The sequence below is a fragment of the Pezoporus flaviventris genome, unplaced genomic scaffold, assembly GCF_033815535.1.
Source record: "Pezoporus flaviventris isolate CSIRO_AGI_PZ_B2104156 unplaced genomic scaffold, CSIRO_AGI_Pfla_v1 ptg000096l, whole genome shotgun sequence".
Lineage (NCBI taxonomy): Eukaryota > Metazoa > Chordata > Aves > Psittaciformes > Psittacidae > Pezoporus > Pezoporus flaviventris.
In genome coordinates, this window is record NW_026892644.1 from 4,131,490 (window position 1) to 4,156,873 (window position 25,384).

Below are 25,384 nucleotides of genomic sequence, written 5' to 3' on the forward strand. Positions count from 1 at the left end.
GCGAGCAGGGAGGCACCGCCTCGTTTACTCGCCGCCCCGTGCGACGTGGAGGCTGCGGGCGGCGGCTGCTCGGCAGCGGCAGGACCAGCGCACCGGACAGGAGCGGCGGCGCGGCCTACTGGCTCGACATGGGTAAGGAGGGGCGGGCGGCGGCACCGCGGCAGGGCCGGGGGGAGGCTCCCGGGATCCCGCCACGCCCCCGGCGGCCTGTGGGGATGTGAGGGGAGAGGGGGCCCGTGGGGTCGGCGGGAGTGGCGTCGTCGCAGCAGGCTGGATGGTGTTGAGCGAGGCGGGATGCTGGGAGGGTGCCACGGCCCGGCTCTGCCCGGCGGCCGCGGGAGCGGTTGGTACCTCCAGCCTTCAGCCTGAGCTCCTGATACGGAGCGGTGCCTGCCGGCGGTCGGGTGGCTAGTGCCGGTGTGGCTCTTCTGCGGCGCTGCTTCTGGAGCATACCTTTGTTGTAATGCTTCTGTACGCCTGAGACCTGGCTAAATTAAACTGTGATTCACCTGTGTAATGGCTGGCTAATAAAAAATTAATTATGGAAAGAGGTGTTTTAGAATAGTCAATAGAGAGGACAGTAAGAGGCCCTGAATCAAGGGGTTAAGTGATTAGAATGAATCTGTCCTATTGCACATGGTATTTGAGCAGTGTCTTAGTGTGGGAAAACCAAATACAATGTAAGAAGGAATGAGAAGTGCCTGGCAGTCAGTAAGGTTACTGACAGAGGAAAGAATTGCCATCTCTTTGGCGTCCATGGATCAATCGCATAGTTAGCCTTCTGCTGGAAATATTAACACTGAAATACTTTTTGCATCTCAGTTCTAAGGTTATTTGCCTGTCTCACAGTAAACAGCACCTTGAGCAGCACTATGCAAAATACTGATAGATGGTCCCTTGTGCCTTCTCTTTGTTTTCCGGGTGTGTAGTGTGTATGGCTTTTGCAATGGGGTGGGCTTAGAAGAAGTGAAGCAACCTGTTATCAGTTTTAATTCCTTTTTATGCATAAGCATGTAGCTCATTGGTCTCCTTTCCCTGGAAAGGCATCACAGATGCCTAGAAAGACAAACATGGTGAGTGGTTTTTATCAGAACCTCTTTCAGTAAGATTTTAGTCACAAATCTTCTCTAATTTGACTCTCCTCTGATATATTTATCATAGAACAGTTTGGCTTGGAAGTGGACCTTAAAGCTTATCTAGCTCCAACCCCCCTGCCATGGGCAGGGACACCTTCCACTAGACCAGTTTGCTCAAAGCCCCATCCATCCTGGCCTTGAACACTGCCAGGGATGAGGCAGCCACAGCTTCTCTGGGCAACTTGTGCCAGTGTCTCACCAACTCCACAATAAAGAACTTCTTCCTTATATCTAATCCGAATCTACCCTCTTTCAGTTTAAAACCATTCCTCCTTGTCTTGTCTCTGCATGCCCCTATAAAAAAAAAATCCCTCTCCATATTTCTTGTAGGCCTCCTTTAGGTACTGGAAGCTGCTCTAGGGTCTTCCTAAAGCCTTTTCTTCACTAGGCTGGACAACCCCAACTCTCTCAGCCTGTCTCCATAGGAGAAGTACTCCATCCCTTGGATCATCTTCATGGCCTCCTCTGGACTCACTTGAGCAGGTCCAGTTCCCTCTTGTATTGGGGGCCCCAGAGCTGAATGCAGCATTGCAGGGGGTGTTTCATGAGAGCAGAGTGGGGGAGAGTCATGTCCCTCAACCTGCTGGTCATGCTCCTTGTGATGCAGCCCAGGACACGATTGGCTTTCTGTGTGCAATACAGGCTGTTAGATCATGTTGAGCTTCTCATCAGCCAACACCCCCATGTCCTCCTTTTCAGGGCTGCTCTCAATCCAGTCTCTGCCCAGCTTGTATTTGTGCTTGGGATTACCCCAAACCAAGTGCAGGACCTTGCACTTGGCCTTGTTGAACTTCATGAACAGGCCCACCTCTCAGGCATGCCAGGGTTCCTCTGAATGCATCCTTTCACATTGTCAAATGTGATTCTAGCTTGTTTGGTGTTTCACTACCTTTTACAGGGTTTAGCTGGATTTACAACATTATTACTTAGCATCAGATATAGTTGTTACAAAAATAATTGGTAAAAATATTATTGTTACTGGCTTAGCACATTCTGCATCTGGCAGGCACAAATCCGGTATTAGTCTAGCCACAAGTAGTCTTACAGGAACTTAAAGAATAAATGAGTTTGGGGCAAGCCAGTTTTGGAAAAAAATAAAATGGAATGGGTTTTGTATCTGGTAGTGGACTGTGATTTAACATGTACCAATTGTTTTATACTTAATTTTAAGAAGAAAGAAGTGGATGTTCCTGTGGGAGTCCATAAACATCAGAAAGAATTCTTTCAGACTTCAGCATGTTGTCATATAGCCTGTTGCACTGAACAGGTAGAGTCCAATACAAACAAAACAGAAGTTGGCTCAGATTTTGTCAAATGAGAGAAGAGGAAAAACAGAAGTTGTAACCACAGTGAGGCAGCTTGATGCTTCTGCAGTGTGATTTTGCTGGATTGAGATATCGTAAAATAACAGTATAAAGCCAGGAAAATGTAATGTGATTCAGCACATGAGTATCTGGGCAACAGCCTGAACTTGTCTATTATCACTGGAGCAAAGACACATACTGTATCTCAGTAAAAAAATGAGGTGGATCTGTCTGCCTTTCCATAGCCTCCATATCTCAAGCTGACACTGAAACATCCTTCTGTCCTGTTTTATGTAGGGGGCTTTTTCTCCACCATCTTTTCCAGTCTGTTTGGAACTCGAGAGATGAGGATTCTCATCCTGGGACTGGATGGAGCAGGAAAAACAACCATTCTCTACAGGTTACAAGTCGGAGAAGTTGTTACCACCATTCCAAGTAAGTGAAAGCAGCCGGTTTGCCTGTAGCTCTAACACAGAAGCTTTGTCAGCTGAACTTACTTCATGCTTCCTTCAGAAATAAACGGATCTTGTGCCCTGGGAGCCTTGCACTGGTGTATTCAAGAACTTTTGCACAACAGTATTACAGCATACTACAGAAGTGCTACATAAAGGAGTATTTTATGCTGTCCTCCTGAAAGCAAAACGTATTTGACCTTGAAAGGCAAGAGATGCTTGGCTTTTGAGTTCCTGTCATATCTCTTGGGTTCCTTCTGAATGGCCGTGATAAACTGAATTTAGTCGGGTCTTTTTTACTTTTTAGAAGCCAGCAGTTTAATGTGTCATAATCCTTTTGCCCTAGGGTTTTGCTTATTTCAGCCTCCATAAGTTTTAGGTAGTCTGCATCCATCATTCACTTCCCTATGTTGGGTTTCTCTGGCCTGGCAGGAAGAAGGATCACATACGTGGTGTGCTGCCATCTTCCAGATACCACAGTGTCAAGTATTTTGCTGAGAAGTTAGTTCTGCTGTGGTCTTATGAAGTGCTGACACAAAGGACACATTTCTTCATTTCTTAGTGGTTTATTGCTGTTGGTTGTGTGCTTGGTTATCAAAACAGGCCATTCCTTTAACGGCTCTGTTTCTTTTGCGGATTTCAGGCACACTTCTGTTCATTTTTTAACAACCTTAGCATTTGTTAGAAATCTTTACGTTTGCAATGTGTTTTTATTGTTCAAAGGAAAAAATGGCTGCATTATTTTGAGTCACAGATGTTGGGGTAACTTTGCAACGGTATGAACTTCATTATGGAGCTATTGAGAATTTTCCCACCTGAAAATTGTAAATGAAGTGCTGTAACATTCTTCAGAAATAAAGAGAAATCACCAACTGTGAAACTGTTTGTTTCAGCCATTGGCTTCAATGTTGAGACAGTGACATACAAGAATCTGAAGTTTCAAGTCTGGGACTTGGGAGGACAGACAAGCATAAGGTAAAAGATCTCTTGAAATCAAAAGATAGGATTAAATGTCTCTCAGAAGTGCAAAGTTCTTGGGAATTCTCTCGGCTGGCACTTTTTAAAATTGGTTCTTTTTAAAAACAGCCCATTGTCAGGAGTGCGCTTCCATTTGATGGAGTTCACTCAGTGAAACCTGGTTTGGACTACAGGTTGGAAAGGAACAAGCAAATGTTTTCACTTATCTACTGCTCTGCTTTGAAAAACGAGGCACAAGGCAATTGTGTAGCATTTTGAGAGGGAAGTGAGTGATGTAAACCCCAAGGGATATTTAAATGTTCTTAATGCAAAGCAGGGAGGTTGAATTTAGGTATAGACAATAACATTTTTAGCGAGCTTTACAAGTTTTGCAGTTAGTTGTTATATGCGTAACTGTAGTGAGCTTTTCGGTACCCTGCTATGACCTTTTCATGAATGCTTCCTGAGCGCTAGGTAGTGAGGTGCAGCACAGTTAGTGCGTAAGTAACATGCAGGTTCCTTCCCTTTTTAGTTTCAGTAAAATAATTCTGAAAAAGGTGGTTTTGTTTCTTGTTAATTACTTGCCTATGTGTATTAGTCATTTCAGATTTCTCTGTGTTTAAATGTTCTTTGCTTTCCTGTCCCTTAGTTATAGACCTGATGTCCTGCAGGCTGATTCTCAAATAAGTCTGTCCACAGCACTTCTTTCATTGTTTTTAAGCTGCTTGCTTTTTTTTTTTTTTTTTTTACATCTCCTTCCTCCCCTGCCCCAAGAGTATTTGTTCTGTCTCTTGAAGATACCTACTACTTCCTTGGGGTAATATCTGGTTTTCATTATCTGGCTAAAAAGCGCTGCTAAAAGTGCAAATTATATGACTGGGACTTACTCTTTCTTCTGCAGGCCATATTGGCGGTGTTACTACTCAAATACAGATGCGGTCATCTATGTAGTGGACAGCTGTGATAGAGACAGAATTGGCACTTCAAAATCGGAGCTCGTTGCTATGTTAGAGGTACGGAAATAAGCATTGAAACGGAAATTGAGAAACTAAACCTCTGTTTGGAGCAAATGTGAAATTTCATATAGTGAATTTGGTGAAACTGACCTTCACTTGTGAAACTTCAGCCCTCAGCATAGGCCCATGCAACACTTGTGGCTGAAAAGCACTAAACATGCTGCAGCCATTTCACAGTTCTGTGCAGCAGTGCCTAGGCAGTTGTTAGTTCCGTATTAGTTCCGTGTAGCCTTTTGGTCATCCAAGAATGTATTTGTCCACAGGGACAGCTGCTCAGTACCACAGTGGTGGCAAAATTCAGGCCCTGAAGGATTAACAGTAATTAGTATCCTGCTGTGTTTTGAAGCTGAAGAGCATGTGTAGAACAGGTAATAAGGGTAAGAAGATGAATTGAGCAAAACATTTTTATCTATCCCGCCTCCAATTCCTTAAAGTTCTTCCATATGCCTTGTTAAATCCAACTACCAGCTTGTTTCATAAGGTATAAGGCATAACCAGCCGTATTTTGAAATTGATCCCAGATATCATGCTGGAATTGAAAGGAAATACTGATCTTTCACTAAAGAATTTTCTGAAGGACAAAAATCAGCAAACAAAATCATTATGAGAGCTGCTGAAGTGTCTTTTCATTTTATGGGGTTTTGATGCTTAAATAAACTGAGTAAAAGTTTCTGCAACACCAATCTCTTGCATGATTCCTCTTTTTTTAGGAAGAAGAGTTGAAGAAAGCCATTTTGGTGGTGTTTGCAAATAAGCAGGACATGGAGCAGGCCATGACTCCCACAGAAATGGCAAACGCGCTTGGCTTACCGGCTCTGAAGGACCGAAAATGGCAGATATTCAAAACCTCTGCAACCAAAGGCACGGGGCTTGATGAAGCAATGGAATGGTGAGTAACAGCCTAACTAGGCTTCATTATAAAAATGTCTTTTACTGTATTTATTAAGACTTGGATCTGTGGAAAGCCTGTGTGACTTAAGAGAGGCGTCCACAGGGAAAGAAAGAGATGCTTTCTCGTAAAAGTATTTCAACATAATTGAAATGACTTTTCAGTAAGCTGCCTTAACCTTTTTCCATAGGTTGGTGGAGGCCTTGAAGAGCAGGCAGTGATTCAGAGTGACCACTGCAAAGCAGTTTCAGCTACATCCATCATCCCTTTTTCTGTAGTTGGGTATTTTCAGGCCACAAATGGATTTGGTGGATTTGAGTGGCTGCTGTATTTGTGTAATTAAAACACTAATAAAATCTGGAACTGTCAATTGTACTCAGAGGTGTGTTGCTTGCTCAAGGCTGCTTGCTTACAGGAGCAGGTCCAACTGCTGCCAGTTCAAACAGCCACATAGCTGAACACTTAAAAAGATTTCCTTAAGCTGGTGTACTTCATCATCCTTCAGTGCACATACACTGTGACAGTGACGTGCAGTGACAGAGAGGAGTGTACCTCCAGCTGTTAGCGTACCATTGGTTTTCTGAAGAGACAATAAAATGCCTTCAGTCACCACACACCGCCCTGGCCATAATTTAAGTTCAGCTTCCAGCCTCAGGAACTGTTATTCCTGTACTCTAAGCTTAGCCAGAAATGACAGTGAAGTTGCTCAGTACAGCTGCAGAAGCAAAGACAAATCAGTATCAGGAGGCATCTGCTTTCTCCTCAGGAGTGTGGATGTTCACAGGCATGAACAGTCATCACATCAACCCCTCCCTTAAAAAGGAAGTAAAATTTAATATAAAAGATAATGGCAGTTTGTCCATTCAACTGTACATGCTCTGGTAAAATTGACAAAGCTTTTACTTTAGATCCTAGATGAAAAGAGGACATGGAAAAAATACTAATAAATACAATTAAAATATGGAAAGACTTTTTTTAACAGTAATTAGTTCTTTAGCTTGAAATCACTTTATAAATTAATCCTCCAGGAAGGAAAAGCCTCTTCATTCCACCATTGCTAAATCTTTCAGTGCATGACTTCGAGCTCTTTTGGCCTTGTAAGTAGGGCGCAGGGATTCTATTTTTCTCTTCCTGGTTTCTGCTTTATTCTTATGTCTTTTCAGCTTCCTCCGTGCAGCGATGTCAGGGTTTGCTACAGTCTAGTGAAAAACAACACAGTTGTTACTAAACAAACAACTGTCCCTGTAGACATGGGTTTTCTTAGGCTCCGCTAATTCTGAGGCTGTTCTGGCATCTCTGCCCAAGTTCATCACTGGTCTTCAGGTAAGTGGGAAAGCACAGCACTGCTATCAGCCAGAACCTGCCAGGAGGTTCTCAAACTCATCTTCCCTGTCAGCTTTCAAGCCTTCAGAGAAACCCTAATAGTTTTACCCAGAAGATGATAAAGTGGAATCTTACCTGCAAAGCCCTCTGCTTTTTCCTCATGGCTCTTTTCTGATTGGCCTGTTTCTGCACAGAAGAAAAGGCAAGTGAAAAAGCCTCCAGTCCAACCAGCTTCTTGAGCAGTTCTATGATTTCTTGGGAAAGGTTCTTCAGTGTTGGATCTAATAAAACAAAATTAGCTTGCTTAATCTTTTCAGCAAGGAACAAAAGCCAAACAGTAAGGATTCCTCTTTCTTTATTAAAGGATGACTGCACTGATTCATCTTGCCCAAGTAGACTGCAGAGATTAGAGCAAAGGCTGTTGTGAAATCTGCTGGTTCTTCAGCAGCTTTCCTGAAGACCACAAGCGGCACTTCACAGAGGCAAACAAAAAATAATGCTTCTGAGAAGCAAAAGGGTTTGGGTTGTGTTTTTTTTTTTTTCAGAAGGATAATGGTATCCCAGAGGTTATTAGAAGTGGCTTGCTTACACAGCCATCAGGGCTCTTGGAATAGGCTTTGTTAGAAATAGGGGTGGTTCCAGCCTTGTCAGTCAGCAGGAGAGAGTGATCTGGGCTCATTCAGGAGGAAGGGAGATGTTTTGTACGCAGCTCGATGGGTGTTACGCCTGCCTGCACGCACCATGTGTTGTATTCCTGTGGCACGCAGCTCTCTTTCCCTGCCTGCAGAGGTCATGCTCTTTCAGTCACCACACATGTCACACGCTGAAGATCATTTTCTCTGTGTCAAAAGGGGGAGCTTGGGGAAAACATCAAGCAACCACTAACAACCTGCAATTCCAACTTGTACAGTCCCTGGCACTAGAGTAACCCAAGGCGCCATAAAACAACACCCTGTTTTACACTGCAGCTGAAGCATGCTTCTAACCACATGGCATGGATCTTCAGCCCCAAGCACCACAGCACATCTAACATGGCAATTCAAAAAACAACACTCGGCAACAGCTTTGTTCTGGCTTCCATAAGAGCCACACTGTTCCTCTCCTCAGCAAGGGCTCTATTCATCTTGCCACCATGAGTCCACCCTGGAGTACTACACTTTTTCTACTACATAACATGCCCAAGCTATCCACTTGCATGCAGAAGCCTGCCTAACCTTCTTCCAGGCTTTGTCAACACATACATTTTTGTTTCAGCTGTCATATACCCCTCCTTTCCTGATATTCTGGGTTAGTCTGCAAGTAGGTGAAGTTCGCTGATGACAGTATCTGTGCCTCAGCAGACAAAAGGAATGAGATGCGGTGTTCATGCCAAGGCACAGCTTTGACATACTTTCCTCTTTACCAAGTCTTTGTGAGGGAAATTGCTTACCTTGCTCTGCGTAGGTGCTGTTCAGCTCCCGGTACAGAGGGGTCAGAATTGTTGGAAGGTAGGGCTTGATCCTGTCTTTTCCCAGATCCACCGAGATTGCTCCCAGGAACTTAAAGATGCAGCTTCTCTGAAAATGAGTGTGTGGGACATGAAGTAAGGAAGGCTGGAAGGACACTGCTTAACTGAACTGCTAGAAGAAAGCTACGTGTCACTGCTCAATGTACAAGGCATTGTCTCAGACACCTGAGTCAGAAACTTACTGCTGTTACAAGGTCTTACTGCTGCCAAGTACAGTCGTTAGATGAGACACAATCCCATAGGATCTGTAAACATGGGAGCTGTGACTCCACTGGACTGACAGCTGTTAACACTTTGAACAACAGGCTTGCTCTTGCTGCATTGTACTGAGGCAGCTGAAGACATGAAAGTTAAACCTAACTACACCATGAGGGACCAGTTTTTCTGATGCTTTCCTGTACCCTCTGCTCCTCCCGAGCAAGTAACTCTGCACTGCCATTCCCTGCCCGCAGAGATCTAGCGCTATTGGGCTCTCAAAGGCAGTGCTCTGCCCCCTTCAGCATGGTGCCTTTGGGTTTATCACTCTTCCAACACCCCACAGAAGGCTGGAAGCATCAGCAAGGAGCATCAGACTGACACAGGCCTTTCTGTAGAATCCTGAACTCAAACATGTTGTTTCTTTGACACCTCACTTCAGCACCAGCTCCCAGCACCCCCTGCAGCTAGTCCCCAGGGAGTGAAGAGCCAGGGCAACACTCTTGTGGAAGTGCCTGCCACATCAACAGCAGTTGGTCTAACCCTGTTCTTACCTTTAAAGGGACCTTAGGGGAATATGCAGCTTCTCGCTTTGCCATGAGAGAGAGCTTCTTCATTAACCACAGCAATGTGGCTGGCTGGCCTTTCTCTTCTTTGTCTTCTTTTTCTTCTTCCGCTTGAGCAGAAATGTCTTTCTCATCTTCTGAGGCCTCCTGCTCTTCCACTTCACAGCCAAGGTCTCCTTTGGCCTCTTTACCTTCTTCTGAAGGAGGGGCTAGCAAGTAAAGAACTTTGGCCACAAAAAGCAAATTCTTTATAACCTGAAGTGTGAAAGCAGAGTAGTCAGTCACTGCGGGTTCCTGCACTGTCAGCACCAGGTGTCCTGGTTTTAGCTGGGATGGAGTTAATTTTCTTCCTAGTAGCTGGTTCAGTGCTGTGTTTTGGCTTTAGTCTGAGAACAATGCTGATAACACACTGATGTTTTAGTTGTTGCTCAGTAGCACTAACCCTGATCAAGGACCTTTCAGTCTCTCATGCTCTGGCAGTGAGCAGGGGCACAAGAAGCCAGCAGGAAGAAGACAGTACACCTGACCCAAACTAGCCAAAGGGGTATTCCATACCACAGCACATCATGCCCAATATAGCAAATGGCAGGAGTTGGCTGGGAGGGACCAGTCGCTGCTCGGGTCAGGCTGGGTATCAGTCAGCAGGTGGTGAGCAATGTATTGAGCATCTCTTATTGGTTTGTTTTTTTTTTCCCCTTTTGGTTTTATATTTTCTCCCCTTGTTATTTCCATCATCAGCAGCAATAGTAGTAGTAGTTTTGTATTATACTTCAGTTATTAGACTGTACTTATCTCGATGTTTACATTCTTCTGATTCTCCTCCCCATCCTGCCCAGGGAGAGGGTGAGCAAACGGCTCTGTGGTGCTGAGTTACTAGCTGGCTTTCAACCATGACACCAGGGCACATAAGAGGCAAGTCTAGATCTGAAAGAGAAACCTGCCAACCCAGGAAGCTCTAACAGCTTCCCCCACTGCCATATTTGACAGATCATACTGCTCTTAACAGGAAGGCACACCTCAATACCCTCCTACAGTTTGGGAGCCTTTCCCCATGAGCTACTGTGCCTTTTGGGCTCCAGCACTCCCCGAGGCAGGGCTGCTTATCTTTGTCTTCTCCTGTCTGGCAGCCCCCACCTCTCCAAAGGAGATCTCTAACCAGGTTTACAGTGGAGACAGACCATCAAGCAATGGTATAAAGCTGGACTACAGGCTCCCAGCAAAGACAGAGCTCCAGAGCAGCTGCATGGAGCCAGCACCAGAGACCTGGGTCCCTGCTCCAGAATGTGGCTGTCCAACCTGCTCCAGCCTGGGCTGCAGAGCCAGACTCGCCCTGCCAGAAGGGACCCCAGTAATGATGAGGCCCTGCATGGTGCCTCCCCTTCTGTCCCTGCCACCCCGTCAGCCCTTCCCCTCTCACCAGGCTGACACCACAAAGGAGACTTTGCTGGACCCCTGACACACAGACCTGCTCAGATGCCCTCAGCACTGAGCAGCAGGCCCTGCACTGTGCATATGTCCTGAGCCACCGCCAGCCACAGTGCTGCTGTCCTGACTAGAATGTTAGACCCCTTTGTTCATGGGCCAGGGCCTGTGCTGTGCCCTCCTGCAGCCCCAAACCCACTCCTGCTCTTACCTGCTCTCCCAGAGACGGGTCCAGGAACTTGGACTGCAGCTGATGGCAGAATGCAAACGCGAGTTCCTTCATCTGGAAACAGGAAAAAGGAGAAGGAAGTTACTCCATGAAAGGGAGCCAGTAGCAGAAACTCAAAGCAATGTTTTGCAGTCACCAAAGGCAGTTCCCAGGGGATGCCTCCTCTCTGATCAAAATTAGGCAGCAGGCAAGCAACCAAAAGAGATGTGCATGCCAAACTGTAACACCATTTTAATGTCCCAGCCAGGGAATGGGCAGGGAGGGAAGGAGTAATACAGACATCATTACCTTCTTGTCCAATTCAGCAGTCAAGAACACTGTTGATGCAGACAGCTCTGCTGACATTTTTTTCCTCTTCCCTGCCTTTCTTTCCCTCCACTTGTTGACAAGATCTTCTGGCTTGTAAGATGCAAACAACAAGCCAAAGATCTCAGTAGCTGTCAGCCAGACCCAGCTGTGAGGATACCACAGGTGAGACTGGACATGACCTGGGGAAAGAAAACCTCTTTCAGCACATCACCGGCGAGAGCATAAAAATAACCAGGTCCCTCAAGAATTACCATAGCACATACTACAGTAAAAAAAGGGGAAGGAAATTAACTGTGCTCCTCTGTTCAGAACATACTCATATATATAAAGAGGACTTCATAGCAACTCTATCCAGGCAAAGCAGAGTGGCTAAAAGCTACAGGTAACCAAATGTCCCCACAGTGACCAGGCATTCTTGAATGCATGCACATCACATCCAAACATCCAAAGATAGGGCCACTGCTGGAAAGTGATGGCAACTGGGCAGGAAAAGGGCATGGCACAGAAAGACACTTGCTCTGATCCTGGCTGCCAAGTCCTGTGTCTGCAGCAACTGTGGCCCTCTCAGGGACTCGGCGCCACAGCTCACCTGCCTATGATGTCTGGGGACTGGTTGCTGTGAGACTCTGTGAGATGGCCCTGCTGCAGATGGTCAGATCAAACCCCTGGACAGAGGCTGCGGGTCCCCCAGAGAAAAGATGGAGTTGCCTTCTTGTCTTGCCTCTGCTCAAGCTGCACATCACCAAGCAATCCAGGATTTACAAGGGTTATCTCCTGTCTCACTAAAGGCACCTGGCAGGCTCAACTCTTTGAAGACATTAACCAGCCAGATTCAGGCCACTTAATAGCAGCAAATGAAGCAATTACAAACAAGGCAACAAAATGCCAATAAGCCAGTCTGACATTGTGGTTTCACTCACAGGGAAATTGCTTGAATCAAAACAACCTCCAGGCTTTAACATCCTGGCAGACACATAGCATTCACTGCACTACTAGCATGTGTCATCGCCTGCTGGCTAGTATGTATGATCTCATCAAGAAAATCCCATCTTCCCAGGAGAACTGAATGTTTTCATCCAAGAGGATGTAATTACGGTCAAACATGCAGCAGTTTGCAGCTATTTGCTCTTGAGATAATAGAAAATACTTCCCAGCAACTGAGACAGAGGGCATCTTGTTTTCATCAACCATGTAACCTTTTCCATTAAGATCTTCTCTTTCACTGCCCAGTAACTGCTGTGTATTAGCACTGTGCAGCACACAACCCTTGTAGGACAAAGTCTGTTTTTTTTTTTATATCGGGGTGTGAAAAACCACGTATCACACAAAGAATCTTCTTTATAACACAGCCATAATAATTCTTGATACTTACCCCAGATATTGCTCAGAACTCCACTGTTCTTGGTTAAGTGAATCAAGTTGCATTCTGTGATTAGCTTTGTTACCAGCACAAGAAAGCTGAATAGTAGCCTATCTGCAGCTTTTTCCTCCTCCTCTTCAGTTATCTAATAAAATCAGCAAGTTGAGAAAGATGCTTATGAGAACCAGAAGGCAGTGCTTACTTACCCTACTAGATACATTTCAGATCAACCCTGCAAACAGAAGACTGACTTGTACCCAGTTCCCAAAATAAACAGAAGAGAAGCAGCTCTAGTAAAGCATTTCTTCTGGAGACTGAACCTCTGCAGGAGATTGTTACCAGAATCATTCTTCTTGTTTTTTATATAGACACTGCTGTAACAAAATATTCCGTTTCTAAATGCAAGCAATTACATACCTTGTGTATCATTTATGCCTATGCATGTATTTGTGCACATTTGATTCTCATTACTAGAGCCAAGCTGAGCGCAGTTTGCCCATGTCACCTGGGAAGCCCCAAACTGTTATGACAACACTGTGTGCACTGTGATTTATTAAATGGCCTTCAGGTCCTTCCTCACCCTGTCTGCAATCTCCTGCTGGCTTGACGGAACTGGTCAGTGCTTTACCCACATGTCTCAGCACAGGGGATGATTACACTGGATTTCTCCTCCTGCAGTTATTTTATTTTCATCCCTTGTCAATTTACACACCACGAGGTTCTTCTCTGTTGTTCAGTGTGTTGCCCTTGCACATTAGTGATATACAAGGCCACTCCCCAAGCGCAGCACTGGGATCCCTTTGGGATTACCACAAGCCAAGCAAACCTGAGGCAGCTTTGTTACACCCAGTTAATCATGTGCACTGAAAACATTTTCCATATAACAAAACCATGGTCTGAAGTACAGGAAGGGAGCTCCTTTGAAAGTTAAAGCTGTAGATAACACTGAACAAAGCAGACAGTCACAAGCAATGCACTCCTGACCTTCCACACTTACACAAATCAAATGCTGTCAGTGTGATCATCTGCCTGTTTTCCAGGTAAATGGATTCTAACCCATCCCAATGTACTTGTGCACCTCGCTGTTCTTTCCGACGGTGGTTTTTATAACTCCACTTTAAACAACAAATAGAAGTCTCTCTTCTGTCACATCAGGAAAGACCGGAAGCAGGGAAAACCATCTCAACATGCATGATGCTACATGCTGTCAACCCACCAAGTCACAGTAAAAACCAAAAGCCTGAGACTTGAGGGTTATCAAAAACTGTTCCTCTCCACAGAGACGTGACAGAGGGCAGGGCAAGGAGCAATGCAGCTGCTGGTTACACAGGATGGGTGTAGGCTCAGGCCAGGTAGCTTTGCAAAGTTCCTTTGCCCCTTGTGTTGTGACCCATGCCATGAAATTTGGGCTTACAGACAAAAAAAATACAGTTCAAGATCAGTGAAGTCCTCTTCAGATCAGATGGGTGTGTTTCATTTCCTAAGCTCAAACAGTAGGTCCAACTGTTAGATCTCTTCCCACACTTCCTCCCTTTTTTCCATTTTCGTAGCTGTCCTTCCCCAAGACAGCTACATGGGAAGGGTACTTACGTCTTCAAATTTAACCGGGTTGATTTCTTTTTCAACCAAGGTGAGGACAGCTTCAAGCCGCCGTTCAAACATTACTCTGTCCACTTCAACAAACAAACCGCATGCCTGGGCAGCCAGCCTCCGGTGGGAGCTCTGCCAAGAGAAAGGGTAACAGCCCTTGTTACTTCTCGATACTAAATCCTGCGGCTCCCCTGCACAGGAGCTGGCAGCAACCTTTACTTTTTGCCTGTAGCAACAGCATCTTGAGAAAAGCTGGTTTTCAGAGTACTACTGAAAAAGGAGTTGCTGCCAGGGAACTTGTGTGGCAGCACAAATTATCCCTGGTAGCACACCCTAAAACTGAATGCGGAAAGGCCTTTTCCAGCCCAGTTGCCAGCTGCAAAGCTCTGGGGGCTACTTTGCACCCTTTGATTTTTCACAATGCCACAGGTGTCTCACAGCTATAAACCAGAACTGAACATATTATAGGTGAATGGATGAAGTGTTGCAGAACACTTACTCCACTACTGTAGAGGGACAAAACGCAAGTCCACTCTGAGAATAACTAAACACCCAGACGCCCAGACCAAATGGAGATCTGTAAAGACCAGGTTTGCCACCTTCTAGCTGCTGGTGACAGAATTAAGCAAGTTTGAGCTCAAAACAGCACAAAAAGCCAATTACTGGGATCAGAGGAGCTTTAAGGAACTTGCTCAAACCTTTATCCTGAGCTAAGACTACACCTGGTGAAACACCGGACCAAAACCAGGAACTGTTGGAAAGCAGCACAGTGCAGCTGGGAAGTCTGTAGGCTGACTTACGGCACTAGCAGTTCCCTGCATCTGTGTAGCTTTATGAAGCTGTATCATTTCTTGCTCTTCTTACTAGCAAGAACTATGGCACTATGCACACCTTTAAAGAGCTTTTATTCTAAGCTGAGTCTTGCCCATACGTCTTTCCTAGAACTACTACATCAGGCACAACTGAGCTCACCAATCCACCTGACCTGGTACGAGGGATCTCTCACTTGAATTAAGCTTAGTCAGTCCCCAGAGTTCAGACCCAAAGGATACCTTTTTGCTGTGAAACCACTCTGTGACCAGCGAAAACATCAGATCTTGTTTTTCATTGTTTATCTTGCTCAGGAGAGATTTACATGTCAAAGCTGCCATCTTTTTGCATTTGGCAGAGTCATCATTTATCATCATCATACAAAGAGAGAGAAAAAACAGCCCGCAGTATTTGTGGAGGAGATCCTAGAAAGAAACAACCATTAGTCAACCTTGGATCCCAAAGGAGCTTCTGGCATTTAAAGGGGAAAAGAGGAGTATTTGTTGCACCACATACAGGAACAATGTCAGCCCTGGGTGGGGTCCACACCAAGGCAGACAAAATTAAAGGATGGGATCCAGCTGTTGGAGAGCACAGGGAGTATACAGCCCAGCCCTGCTGAGACTCTCAGTTGCTAACACATCCCTGGGACGGCAACGTGTCAAAACCTTAGGGTATTTTCATGCCTAGCTCTCACTGAAGCAGTCCCTCAGCACTGCAGCAATCAGTCCAAAGGTCCTTCTCTCAGAGATAGCAGCAATTTGCTATTTGACAGAGTTGCCAAGGAACCAAGTTGAGATACTAAATCTAATCAGATGGTGGTGAAGCACAGCTTACTGTGCAGAATTTCTCTTCCTTCCTCCCACATTCTTGTTTGATTGCACTTCTCTCAGTCTCCTGAATGCACACAGTCAAGCTCCAACTGAAGAGCTTCAAGGCACTTTAGCATTTTGCGTATGTTAACCTGTGAAGATCATGGTTATTTTTAAGCTTTCTTTTTGATCTGTCCCACTGAGAAGCCCCCTCTCACCAGTTCGGCCAACAAACATACAGTACACCACATACCAATCACATACCAGTTCAACCATCTCTCACCAGTGCTGAAAACCCCCACAATGAGGAAACTCTAGACTTTGTATTCATGCCCCACTTCCTAAACTGGTTGTGTCTCTTAAATCACCACCAAGTTTATCCAAACCCCAGTTGACTGAGCTTTATTTTAATTGCAGACTGAGCACATTAAATAAAGAACTGCAGACTTTCCAGCATGCCATATCTCTTTTGGAGCAAAGCCAGGTTCTTTAGAGATAAATGAACATTCTGCCTGTGATAAGAGATTGCAGGAACTACCAAATGCTTCCAAAATAAACTGTTCTGAAAACACTCTTACTGAAAGCTGCAGTAACTGCTTGATGCTTGGAACACTGAGAGGTCCTTATTACCTTTGGGAATGTGTCAAGGAGGTATGCAATCATCTCCAGAGCAGATTCCCTTCCAGTTTCATATTCGTACCTGTGAGGAAACAATTAATGGTTAGGGCTGGGTTAATACTCTATAAAGATGCTAACAATTTACAAGAATGGCCTATGCCAGAAACACACACTGGCAGGGATCTTTCTGTAAGAGCTACCAGACCTGGTCTGATACTTAGGAGGAGAGAAGAAGCAGGCCCATCAGCTCCATCACTCAGAGAATGGTCACAGCGAGACAAACAGGCCAAAAAGGGCTCCAGCCACCTTGAGCCACCACAGCTGCACCTGCTGGGGAATGTGGTCAGCTACCGTCACCGTGAGCAAGAGAGGGGTCATGCTCAGGGGGAGGTTTCAGGCACACTGATCCTGCTGAACTGGTGCAGTTGATCTCAGCTGTGCCTGCAACTGTAGCTGAGACCACTGCCATGGGACAGCCATCAAGTAAGTGCATTCCATTATTCTTTCTGGATTTTCTAGTTCACCTGGTTCACAGCCAGTGGAACTGGTTAAACACTAAGCAAACACAGAACCTTTGCTTTCAAAGAACAACAAAACCAGCTGTGAAATAGGGAAGCGGAAAGCGACTTCCTTTACCAACCAACCTGTCTCCGCCTCCTCAACAGCCCTTTGGCACACCTAGTGGCCACTAAGGTCATATTTAAGGAACTAGGTTCCAGTCTGACAGATATGTTGGGACTGTAAACTCACTCCAGTTGCGCGAGTATGAAATCCAGATTGGGTTTCAGCTTGTCACCAAGGGGGTAGTCCAGAATATATTTTAAGTAAATCTGGAAAGAAAAAACAACACCACAGAGAGGAGTTACATGAAACATTCACAAAAGCTTGTAAAAAGGTTATGAAGATAATTCAGTCATGGAGCAACAAGTTTATGAGAATTATCCCTTTTATCCTGTTCCTATTACACAAGGAGCCAACAACTGCTTCCAGGCTCTGTGTTCAGAACAGGATCTGCAGGTGTTTGACATCTGCCAGATCAGTCTTTAGAGTATTACTGTGATTTGCACAGGCTTCTGTTAAGAGAGATTCTGCATCCTTCAGAATTCATCCTGTAACTATGGAAATGCTCTATTTGGTTACACACTGCTCCTGCTGCATGTGTATCCTAATGCCTGAAATGAAGCAACCAATTCTTCCCTTTTGATTGCTTTTAGCTTGGAAAGAATGAAGATGTAGTAGGAAGGAATCATGGATTTGTGGCAAATTCTCTTCTGCTGGGATCCAGAAAAGGGCATGGCTCATCATTACATCGGCCTACAAGCTTCTGAAGGAGGTACTATGTCACTGCTGCTGAGCAGGCTCTTGCCCTGTACTCGGCACTGGTGAGGCTGCACCTTGAATACTGTGTTTGGTTTTGAGCCCCTCGCTACCAGACAGACATTGAGGTGCTGGAGCACATCCTGAGAAGGCTCTGGAACACAAGTCCTGTGAGGAATGGCTGTGGGGACTGTGGTTGTTTAGCCTGGAGAAAAGGAGACTCAGGGGAGACTACGTTGCTCTCCACAACTAACTGAAAGGAGGTTGTAGTGAGGTGGGTGTCCTTCTTTCCTCCCACATAAGAAGTGACAGGGCAAGAGGAAATGGCCTCAAGTTGTGCAAGGACAAGCTTAGACTGGATATTAGGAAACATTCCTTCACAAAAAGGGTTGGCAAGCATTGGAAGAGGCTGCCCAGGGAAGTTGTTGTCATTCCTAGATATTTAAAGGATGTGTAGATGTGGTGCTATAGGCAAGCGGTCTGTGATTCTGCTATGCACCAGTCTCAAGAACTAAAGACAGACAGGTAACGGGAAATAAGGATTAGTAAGAAGGGAAAATGGGGTTAGGGGTTCAGCAGGGCTAGGGCACATGTCTGTTAGATCTGGGATGGACACTAAGCCCTCTACGCTGTTAGACAGCTGGAAAGGAAGTAAGATGACTCCATTCTACCAACCTGTCTGCACTGGACTCGCACTGGCTCACTCTGACCCGTGATGGCCAGCTGGGCAACTTTCTTCAGCACATCATCAATTTCAGGCACAATCAGCTTCCTGGATAAAATAGCCTAGAAATGTGAAAGCACAGCTGGAGCAATGTCATTTTGCTTACACAGCATGAGATACAGTACTATAAACTGGGACTACAATGGTGTCAGATAGTACATTAACACTGACTTTTTCACACCTTCAAACATAGCCAGAGCAACTGTAAAAAAAAAGGTGGCTTTCAAATCCACATCTGTTTCTGTTTCTTTTGGATGACACAGAACACTCAGTTTAATGACCACAGATGTTGACTCTTCAGTAAAAATGAACTCAGATCCAAATGGATCCTCTTATGCATGTGTATAAAATAGCCTCCCAAAGAATTTTAGAGTGACAAGTTAAACAGGAAAGCTTTGCTGCTTGCTCCTGCTCCCCATAACAGAAAGCTTTAACAGGATTCTATGGCCTGTTCCTGACATAATATAGGAGGGGAGAATCCTGCCATTCCAGCGGTTCACAGAACCCATATGCATGCTGCACAGAATTACCTTGAGAAGGCCAAAGGCAGTGGCTTGGCGTGATGAATCATAAATGTCTTCTTCAGCAAAGCCAAGCAACACTTGGAGCTGTTTGCTTGTTATCTGACTCTTTGTGTTCTTCACAAGAATTGTTACACACTACGGAATCAAATTGTACATTGTCAATACACATGCAGTGCCACAAAACACAAGCCTACACCAAAGCCTTTGTTTGTACCACTTAAGCTTGAAAAGGCAAACTGCTCTGAAACATGCAGCTAATGCTGTTCTCATCACATCTTCCTTTCAGCTGGCAATTCTGAGACAAAAACTGAAAGCAAGCCAATACACAAATTGTGGTGTTGTCCTTGAAATGACTGGGGACGCTCACAGACATGAGCTGTGATGCAGGGACACAGGAAGAGAAAAAATTCTTTTGGCACGCACTGGCATTCAGCATGAATTACTGTAACTTTCCCTTATGATCATGAAGCTGTAATTAATTTAGCAAAGCATTTAGAAGGTATCTACAGGAAGACACTGCATACTGTAAGTGTAGTTATTACTGCTAATAACTGCCCCCTTCCCTTGTCTCACTTCAGTTGCCAGGGCTTACTCCAATGAATCATGTTAAAAGCAAGCTATTCAAGTACAATACTGACACTTCTCAAAAGACACGGTGGTAACAAGATAGTACTATAAAAGAAGAAAGAAGGCGAATATGCTTTCATAAAAACACTTCTTCAGATCCAAGCTGTGCATTTTTTTTGGGTAACTTTCTTTAGGTCTGCACTTGGGAAAGAATCAGCAAGGCCACACTTTCCCTGCTATCCTGTGATCTCCAGACTACCTCCTCCGGGGTCAGCTGCAGGAGAGATCTGCAGTTGGAAGACTCTCATTCTACAAAGTTAATCCTAAATTAGGAAAGAGCAGAGCTGGGTCTGACTTACTTTGAAACAGCTCACAACCAGGTGGAAATTCTGGCCTTTGGCTATTCCTGTCTTGGCAAATTCTTTCAGCAAGAGGAAAAGCTGCTTGATCAGTGGCTCCAGATTCATACTGATAGAAGGCAAGGGGAACTTCAAAATCCATACCAAGCACTGCAGAGCCCCAGTTATCACCTGTAAGAAAGAACCAAAGGACAGCACATGTGTACAATGACAGTGAAAGAACACTCTCTCACTCTGTTACAGACAGAGCAGGCTATCTGCAACTCTGGTAAAAGGTAATTAGCTAACAAGATCAACCTCTTTCAAACCATTTGTATGTAATACAAAAAGTTGCTGAGTTCTACAACCACTATCTACCACTCCCTAATTCTCTACTTTGATTTTACTAGGTAAAGACATTAACACTATGGTGATGGCAGCCACTCTTTCTGAAGCGGAGGTGCCTTCAAGACATAAAAGCTGCTCTGCCAAAAACCCAGGTCACCTGAAATCCCTGTTCCAGGTATCTGACAGCATATGAGGCATGCCTTCCATTCCCAGAAAACTCAAGATTTAACAGATCTCCTCCTAGGCTCTCACTCAAACCTAAAACTGACCAACAAGGAAGCTGCCTATGGTGCTGAGAATAAAGACATTGGAGTTGGATCAAAAAACCCCGCAGTTGTGACAACACTGCTTGCAGCAGCCACAGGACCTCATGAACCTCCTTCACAAACAGTGTATGAAGTCTGCAAAGTCCTTGTATGAACATGCTCCAGGAGAACTGGTCCATATTTTAATCTGCAGCACTAGGGACACACCATTCAGTCCTCCATCAGCAACAATCCTTCTTCCCCTTTGGGATAATATGTCCTCAAACAACTTAATCTGCACATCTATGAAGAAAGCTTTGAAAACTGGATGGTTTTCTCTTCTCTTGCAGATCAACTGCAAGATGACATTTGTGGGCAGGACCTTTCTTAGTATAATAGACAGAATAGCAGACTTCAGCTCAGAACTGTACCTTGATATCCATAGATTTTAGGCAGTCTAGAAGCAGCAGAACAAAAGGGTCTAACATTTCCAAAGCATGCTCCTCAGAAGAATTTACTTTGGACCTCTTCAGGCTCATGTGCAGCAGCTGGCATAGAAAACACAGGACATTCATCTCAAAGTCAGCCTGGGACTCAAATAAGTCAAGTAAGGTTCCACATTGTTTCAGGTTATAGTAGAATTAATGCCCTACCCCATTCTACTATCTGCAACAAGCTGAGCACTTTTCATAGCTCTCTAAGAGGCACCACTGGAGATACCACATGCAAAACAAAGTTATGGCTAGTGGCTGTGTTGTTAAGACAATATATCCACAACACTTTCCTTTGAATACTGTTAACAACAATTCTGACTGCAAAGCTTTCTATCTGGGGAGATCCTTACCCGAAGTCCTGAATCAACCAAGATACACATGTTAGTCCTGCTGCTGACACATGCTTTCTGCCCCCCTCTCATAGGAGTGGGCTGGAGCAACAGGCAGCTCTCGGGTTGCAGCCGAGGATCTGGAGGAGGGGCAACTTGTTTTCTGGAAAGGAGAATATTCAGATTTCAACCCTCTACACAACAAGCTTCTCTTGGGAGTGAAGAGAGCTGGACTGCGCTCAGCTGCTACCCACACAGCAAGAAAAAGGAGGTTACAGCCAGAACACAATGAAATAAAACAAACTTGAGAGCTGCATGACAGATGGGACTCTCAGACTTGAGAACAGTATCACTATTACAAAGACAATACTGATTTGCATAACATCCCCACTTTTTTTTTTTCCCTTAGTGGTCCAAACAGCTTTGGTAGTTCCTTCAAGCAAATGCACTTCCTGCCATTGCCCACTGCACTTCATTTGCTGATATTTACTTCAATTTCTGATGGCTTACAAAAACTCCAAGGAGTCTGCAAACAGCTGTCAGATGATAGAGCAAGCTGGCCTACATAACACAGGAAATGCAAGGCATCCAGACCCAGCTCTGAGCAGTGACACCACCAGACAGAGAGGAAATCCAGTGGTTCTCCTTGACTTCTCCACCAGTAAAGTGATCAAGTGACAGCCCACAGTTCTTTTTGTTCTTGACTCCATGAAAATATCTAGGATCCCAAACGCCTCTTACAAAGCTGTTTGTAGCTCACTTCTAAACACTGACCCTTGTCCCTTCATCCAAACACCCAAATGCACATACGGGCTCACCAGATAGTGAAAAAACCTTGCTGAAGACCCTGAACACTTGCAGGAATACACTTTCACGAGTTCAGCAAGTGTTAACTTCCATTTCCAAGCTTTCTTCTTGCCCTCTGACTGTCTAAATAATTCACTTACATTAAAAACAGAAGGCAAATGAAAGCAAGGAAACTCTCACACATTTGATCAGTTGGATTTGAGAGCTGCTATTTCTGCAAGCAAACCTCCCAATTGATAACAGACCACCCAGATAACATCCTGGAACTCACTTGGCCTTCTCAGTGAGCAGAGGCAAGTTTTCACTGATGAGACCATGACTGAGCAGGAGAAGGGACTCTGCATTCATGTCTGTATTGAAAATCAGCCCTTGCATGATGTGACGCAGTGCCTCATGCACCTTCCGAACTATCTTCAAGCTTGTGGTGCTCTCCAGAATCTGCAAAGGCACAATAATAAGAGTCACGAGGGCAACATGAGGGCAATGGTTTGTGATCTGTATTCAGAAATCATGGGAAAAGCCAGAACAATTTGTCTCTCATCACATGCTGTCCTGAGTCCCCAGCTCTCTTCATAAACAGCATTCCATCATCTCAGCTCTACTCCAGCATGACTCCCTTTCTCTCCAACCTCTTCTCAGCCTTCAGTCAGTTTACCTATGGCCACCAGGACACTCCAGAGCTCATAAGCATGGATTCCATTTTTCTGTGAGCTTGCACTCTGCTCAAAAAAACCTCAACTCTGAAAAGCAATTACTGCATGTAGACAGACCCTGAATACATTCTGGTGACGTTTCCTTCAAGATCAAACCAGAAAGCAGCCCTGCGGGACTTTGGAGCTCCAGAGGAAATAAGAGTTGGCAGAGGGAGAAGGCATGCAGAACTCATAGTGGGATGTTTCCTCTCTAGCAAGGGTTGGAAGCTTCCCAAAATGCCATTTTCATCTTATGACCTGAGTGCCTACTGCTTTCCAAAAGAAAAATGGGAACTTAGATTATACAGGTAATTTCACAGTAGCCACCTGGAGGCTTTAGAGTTTCTTTTAGACCATATGACCATATAGAATTTAGGGTACTCAGAGCTAAGAAAGACTCTGGCTGACTTTTCTTACCTCTTTCAGTGGCAGGATAAGTTTTGTCATCTGGCCCTTTCCTATGAACTTTCCAAGGATTTCATAGGAATCATAACTCTTGTTCTTGCGTGCTTCCATTACCTTGGAGACAATTCCCTTCACTTCCTTCTCTTCGGCTACATTCCCAAACAACTCTTGGTTGAAAATCTTTGGAAAACAGGCAAGAGAAGTGAATGAGAGGAGCAGAAAAGCAAAGCCAGATTCTCCAATAGCAGCAGAACACAGTGATTTTTCCTCACTAACAGAGAAAAATAATTCTCCAGGTTTCCCACAAATCATGTCTAGGTTTCTTTTGTCAACATAAAACACCCCAGTTTAAGCACACCAGATGAGAATGCTTAACCTGTGGTGGTGTGATACAAGGAGGTCTGACTGCAGTCAGACCAAACCATCCAAATATATCCCACCTGGGTGGTCATCTGAGCTCCTGGGCCCCATGAACCACACTGACTGTCTTTGACAAGTCTGTTGACTTGCTCAGCCATTTAGAGTACAGGGAAACATAGCCAGGTACCTTAATCTTGAACCCATTCCCTCCCAGGATGCAGGGCTCAGGATACAGCCCCAACTATACTTAGAATCTCTACAAGGGGTCTGCTCATGCCTCTTTCTTTGCCGCACACACACATAAACAGCTCTGTTTGCTGCCAAATCTGAAAAAATCTACACAAAACCTTCTCCTCCCGGAACCTGTCCAAGGTACTCCATGATGCTGTTTCCTTCAATCTTGAATAGTTTTTACCTCAATCAGGATATCTAAGCAGGGGTCCAAATCACCAGCACTGAGCCTGGTAGTAAGGCCCTTCAGTAACAGGTTCACAGTAAAAGTCAACACGTGGAGCTAGAGAAAAAAAGAACAGATCATGCTTCCAAACCCATGCATAGAACTCTAATAATACTGTATGGGGAAGATACCATATCAGAGACATCACAGCTCACACACTGCACTTGAGCTGTCATAGGAAAAAGAAGTCACTGGGAGGACAAGAATCCATATACTGGCAGCAGGAAAAGGACACCTGCACCTTCACAGGCAGAAGGGTTGGAATCTCCTCCTTCCCCAGTGCTTAGTGATATTTTTAGGTTGGGCTAATCAGCACTTTCACTGTTATAGCAGCCAGAAGCTCACACTGTTCCACTGTGGTAATTCACATAGAAAATTATTCTTACCTCCAACCACTGTGGAAAGAGGAAATATGAATTAATAGAGCCTTGGCTCTTGATCTAGGAAGCAAGACTTCAATTAGCATCACCACATACTGTCTGTGAGTCTCTGTGGCAACTCACCTCAGATGATGCTTAGTGCCAATGACCTTACTGGAAAGACTTCCACCAATTCTTATGGGAATTAGAAAGTCATCCTTCACCTCCATACCTAAATTCTTCATTGCAAAAAAATGGAGATCCTGACTTCCCTGCTTAGACTCCAAGTTCTGTGGATACAAACCCTCATCTGCCACTTGACATTACAAAGACATCAACAGGCACTACCAATAGTGTTTAGTCATATTATACCAAGCTATTCTACCAGTGCAAAATAGTTTTAAGTAGCACTTAGGATTCTCCTCCTAACATTAAAAAAACCCTACAGAGAGCAGAAGAGGAAGAATTTCACCATTACCTGGTATCCATGGACAAGAGTAGACTGCATCTCTTTTAAGATGTATAGAAGGTACTGTACTCCCAGCACTTCCATGATTTTAGTGAGGGTGTTACGGGCAATGTCCCGGATTTCTTGAAATTTGTTCCTCAGAAATGTGCAGACTTTCAGCAGGATGCTGGAAACAAACAGACAGCTTAGCTCACCCTCAAACAGAGTGGAACTAATTACACTGCCAGCTAAGGAAGCTGCTTTTCAGGGCTCTTCCACAACCTGAGCTATACCCAAAGGCAGCCTTGCAGAAAGGCCTTACAGTCACGCACACACTTACTGTCCTTCAAGACATTTTACTAATTGTCCTATCTTTCTGTACATTATTCTTTCCCCAGCTCTGCCACCCCTACCTCTGCACCTGGCTTCACACCTCTGCTTATTTAAGGATTTATCAAGTTCCTTTCAAACTTCA

At 44.8% G+C, this 25,384-nt stretch overlaps 2 protein-coding genes across 2 annotated transcripts in view; one reads left to right on the plus strand and one right to left on the minus strand.

Moving 5' to 3' along the window:
- The first annotated feature begins 100 nt into the window (after window positions 1–100).
- On the plus strand, window positions 101–6,124 carry ARL1 (ADP ribosylation factor like GTPase 1). Its single transcript, XM_061476379.1, has 6 exons — window positions 101–132; window positions 2,738–2,875; window positions 3,786–3,867; window positions 4,751–4,862; window positions 5,576–5,754; window positions 5,945–6,124. The coding sequence occupies exons 1-6, from the start codon at window positions 129–131 to the stop codon at window positions 5,973–5,975; spliced, it is 546 nt and encodes a 181-aa protein (XP_061332363.1). The 5' UTR covers window positions 101–128; the 3' UTR covers window positions 5,976–6,124.
- Window positions 6,125–6,732: 608 nt separating this feature from the next.
- The window catches only part of UTP20 (UTP20 small subunit processome component), a 64,565-nt gene continuing 45,913 nt past the window's right edge, over window positions 6,733–25,384 (minus strand). The window contains exons 43-62 of the mRNA XM_061476373.1: window positions 24,940–25,096; window positions 24,061–24,159; window positions 23,298–23,465; window positions 22,460–22,626; window positions 21,403–21,544; window positions 20,990–21,106; window positions 19,987–20,157; window positions 19,067–19,195; window positions 18,488–18,598; window positions 17,246–17,325; window positions 16,508–16,577; window positions 15,308–15,490; window positions 14,256–14,387; window positions 12,678–12,810; window positions 11,285–11,484; window positions 10,979–11,050; window positions 9,334–9,600; window positions 8,507–8,633; window positions 7,213–7,358; window positions 6,733–6,953 (exon numbers count right to left, since the gene is read on the minus strand). Coding sequence (XP_061332357.1) covers window positions 6,798–6,953; window positions 7,213–7,358; window positions 8,507–8,633; window positions 9,334–9,600; window positions 10,979–11,050; window positions 11,285–11,484; window positions 12,678–12,810; window positions 14,256–14,387; window positions 15,308–15,490; window positions 16,508–16,577; window positions 17,246–17,325; window positions 18,488–18,598; window positions 19,067–19,195; window positions 19,987–20,157; window positions 20,990–21,106; window positions 21,403–21,544; window positions 22,460–22,626; window positions 23,298–23,465; window positions 24,061–24,159; window positions 24,940–25,096 — 2,827 coding nt within the window. The 3' untranslated portion in view covers window positions 6,733–6,797. The remainder of the gene's footprint in view (window positions 6,954–7,212; window positions 7,359–8,506; window positions 8,634–9,333; window positions 9,601–10,978; window positions 11,051–11,284; window positions 11,485–12,677; window positions 12,811–14,255; window positions 14,388–15,307; window positions 15,491–16,507; window positions 16,578–17,245; window positions 17,326–18,487; window positions 18,599–19,066; window positions 19,196–19,986; window positions 20,158–20,989; window positions 21,107–21,402; window positions 21,545–22,459; window positions 22,627–23,297; window positions 23,466–24,060; window positions 24,160–24,939; window positions 25,097–25,384) is intronic.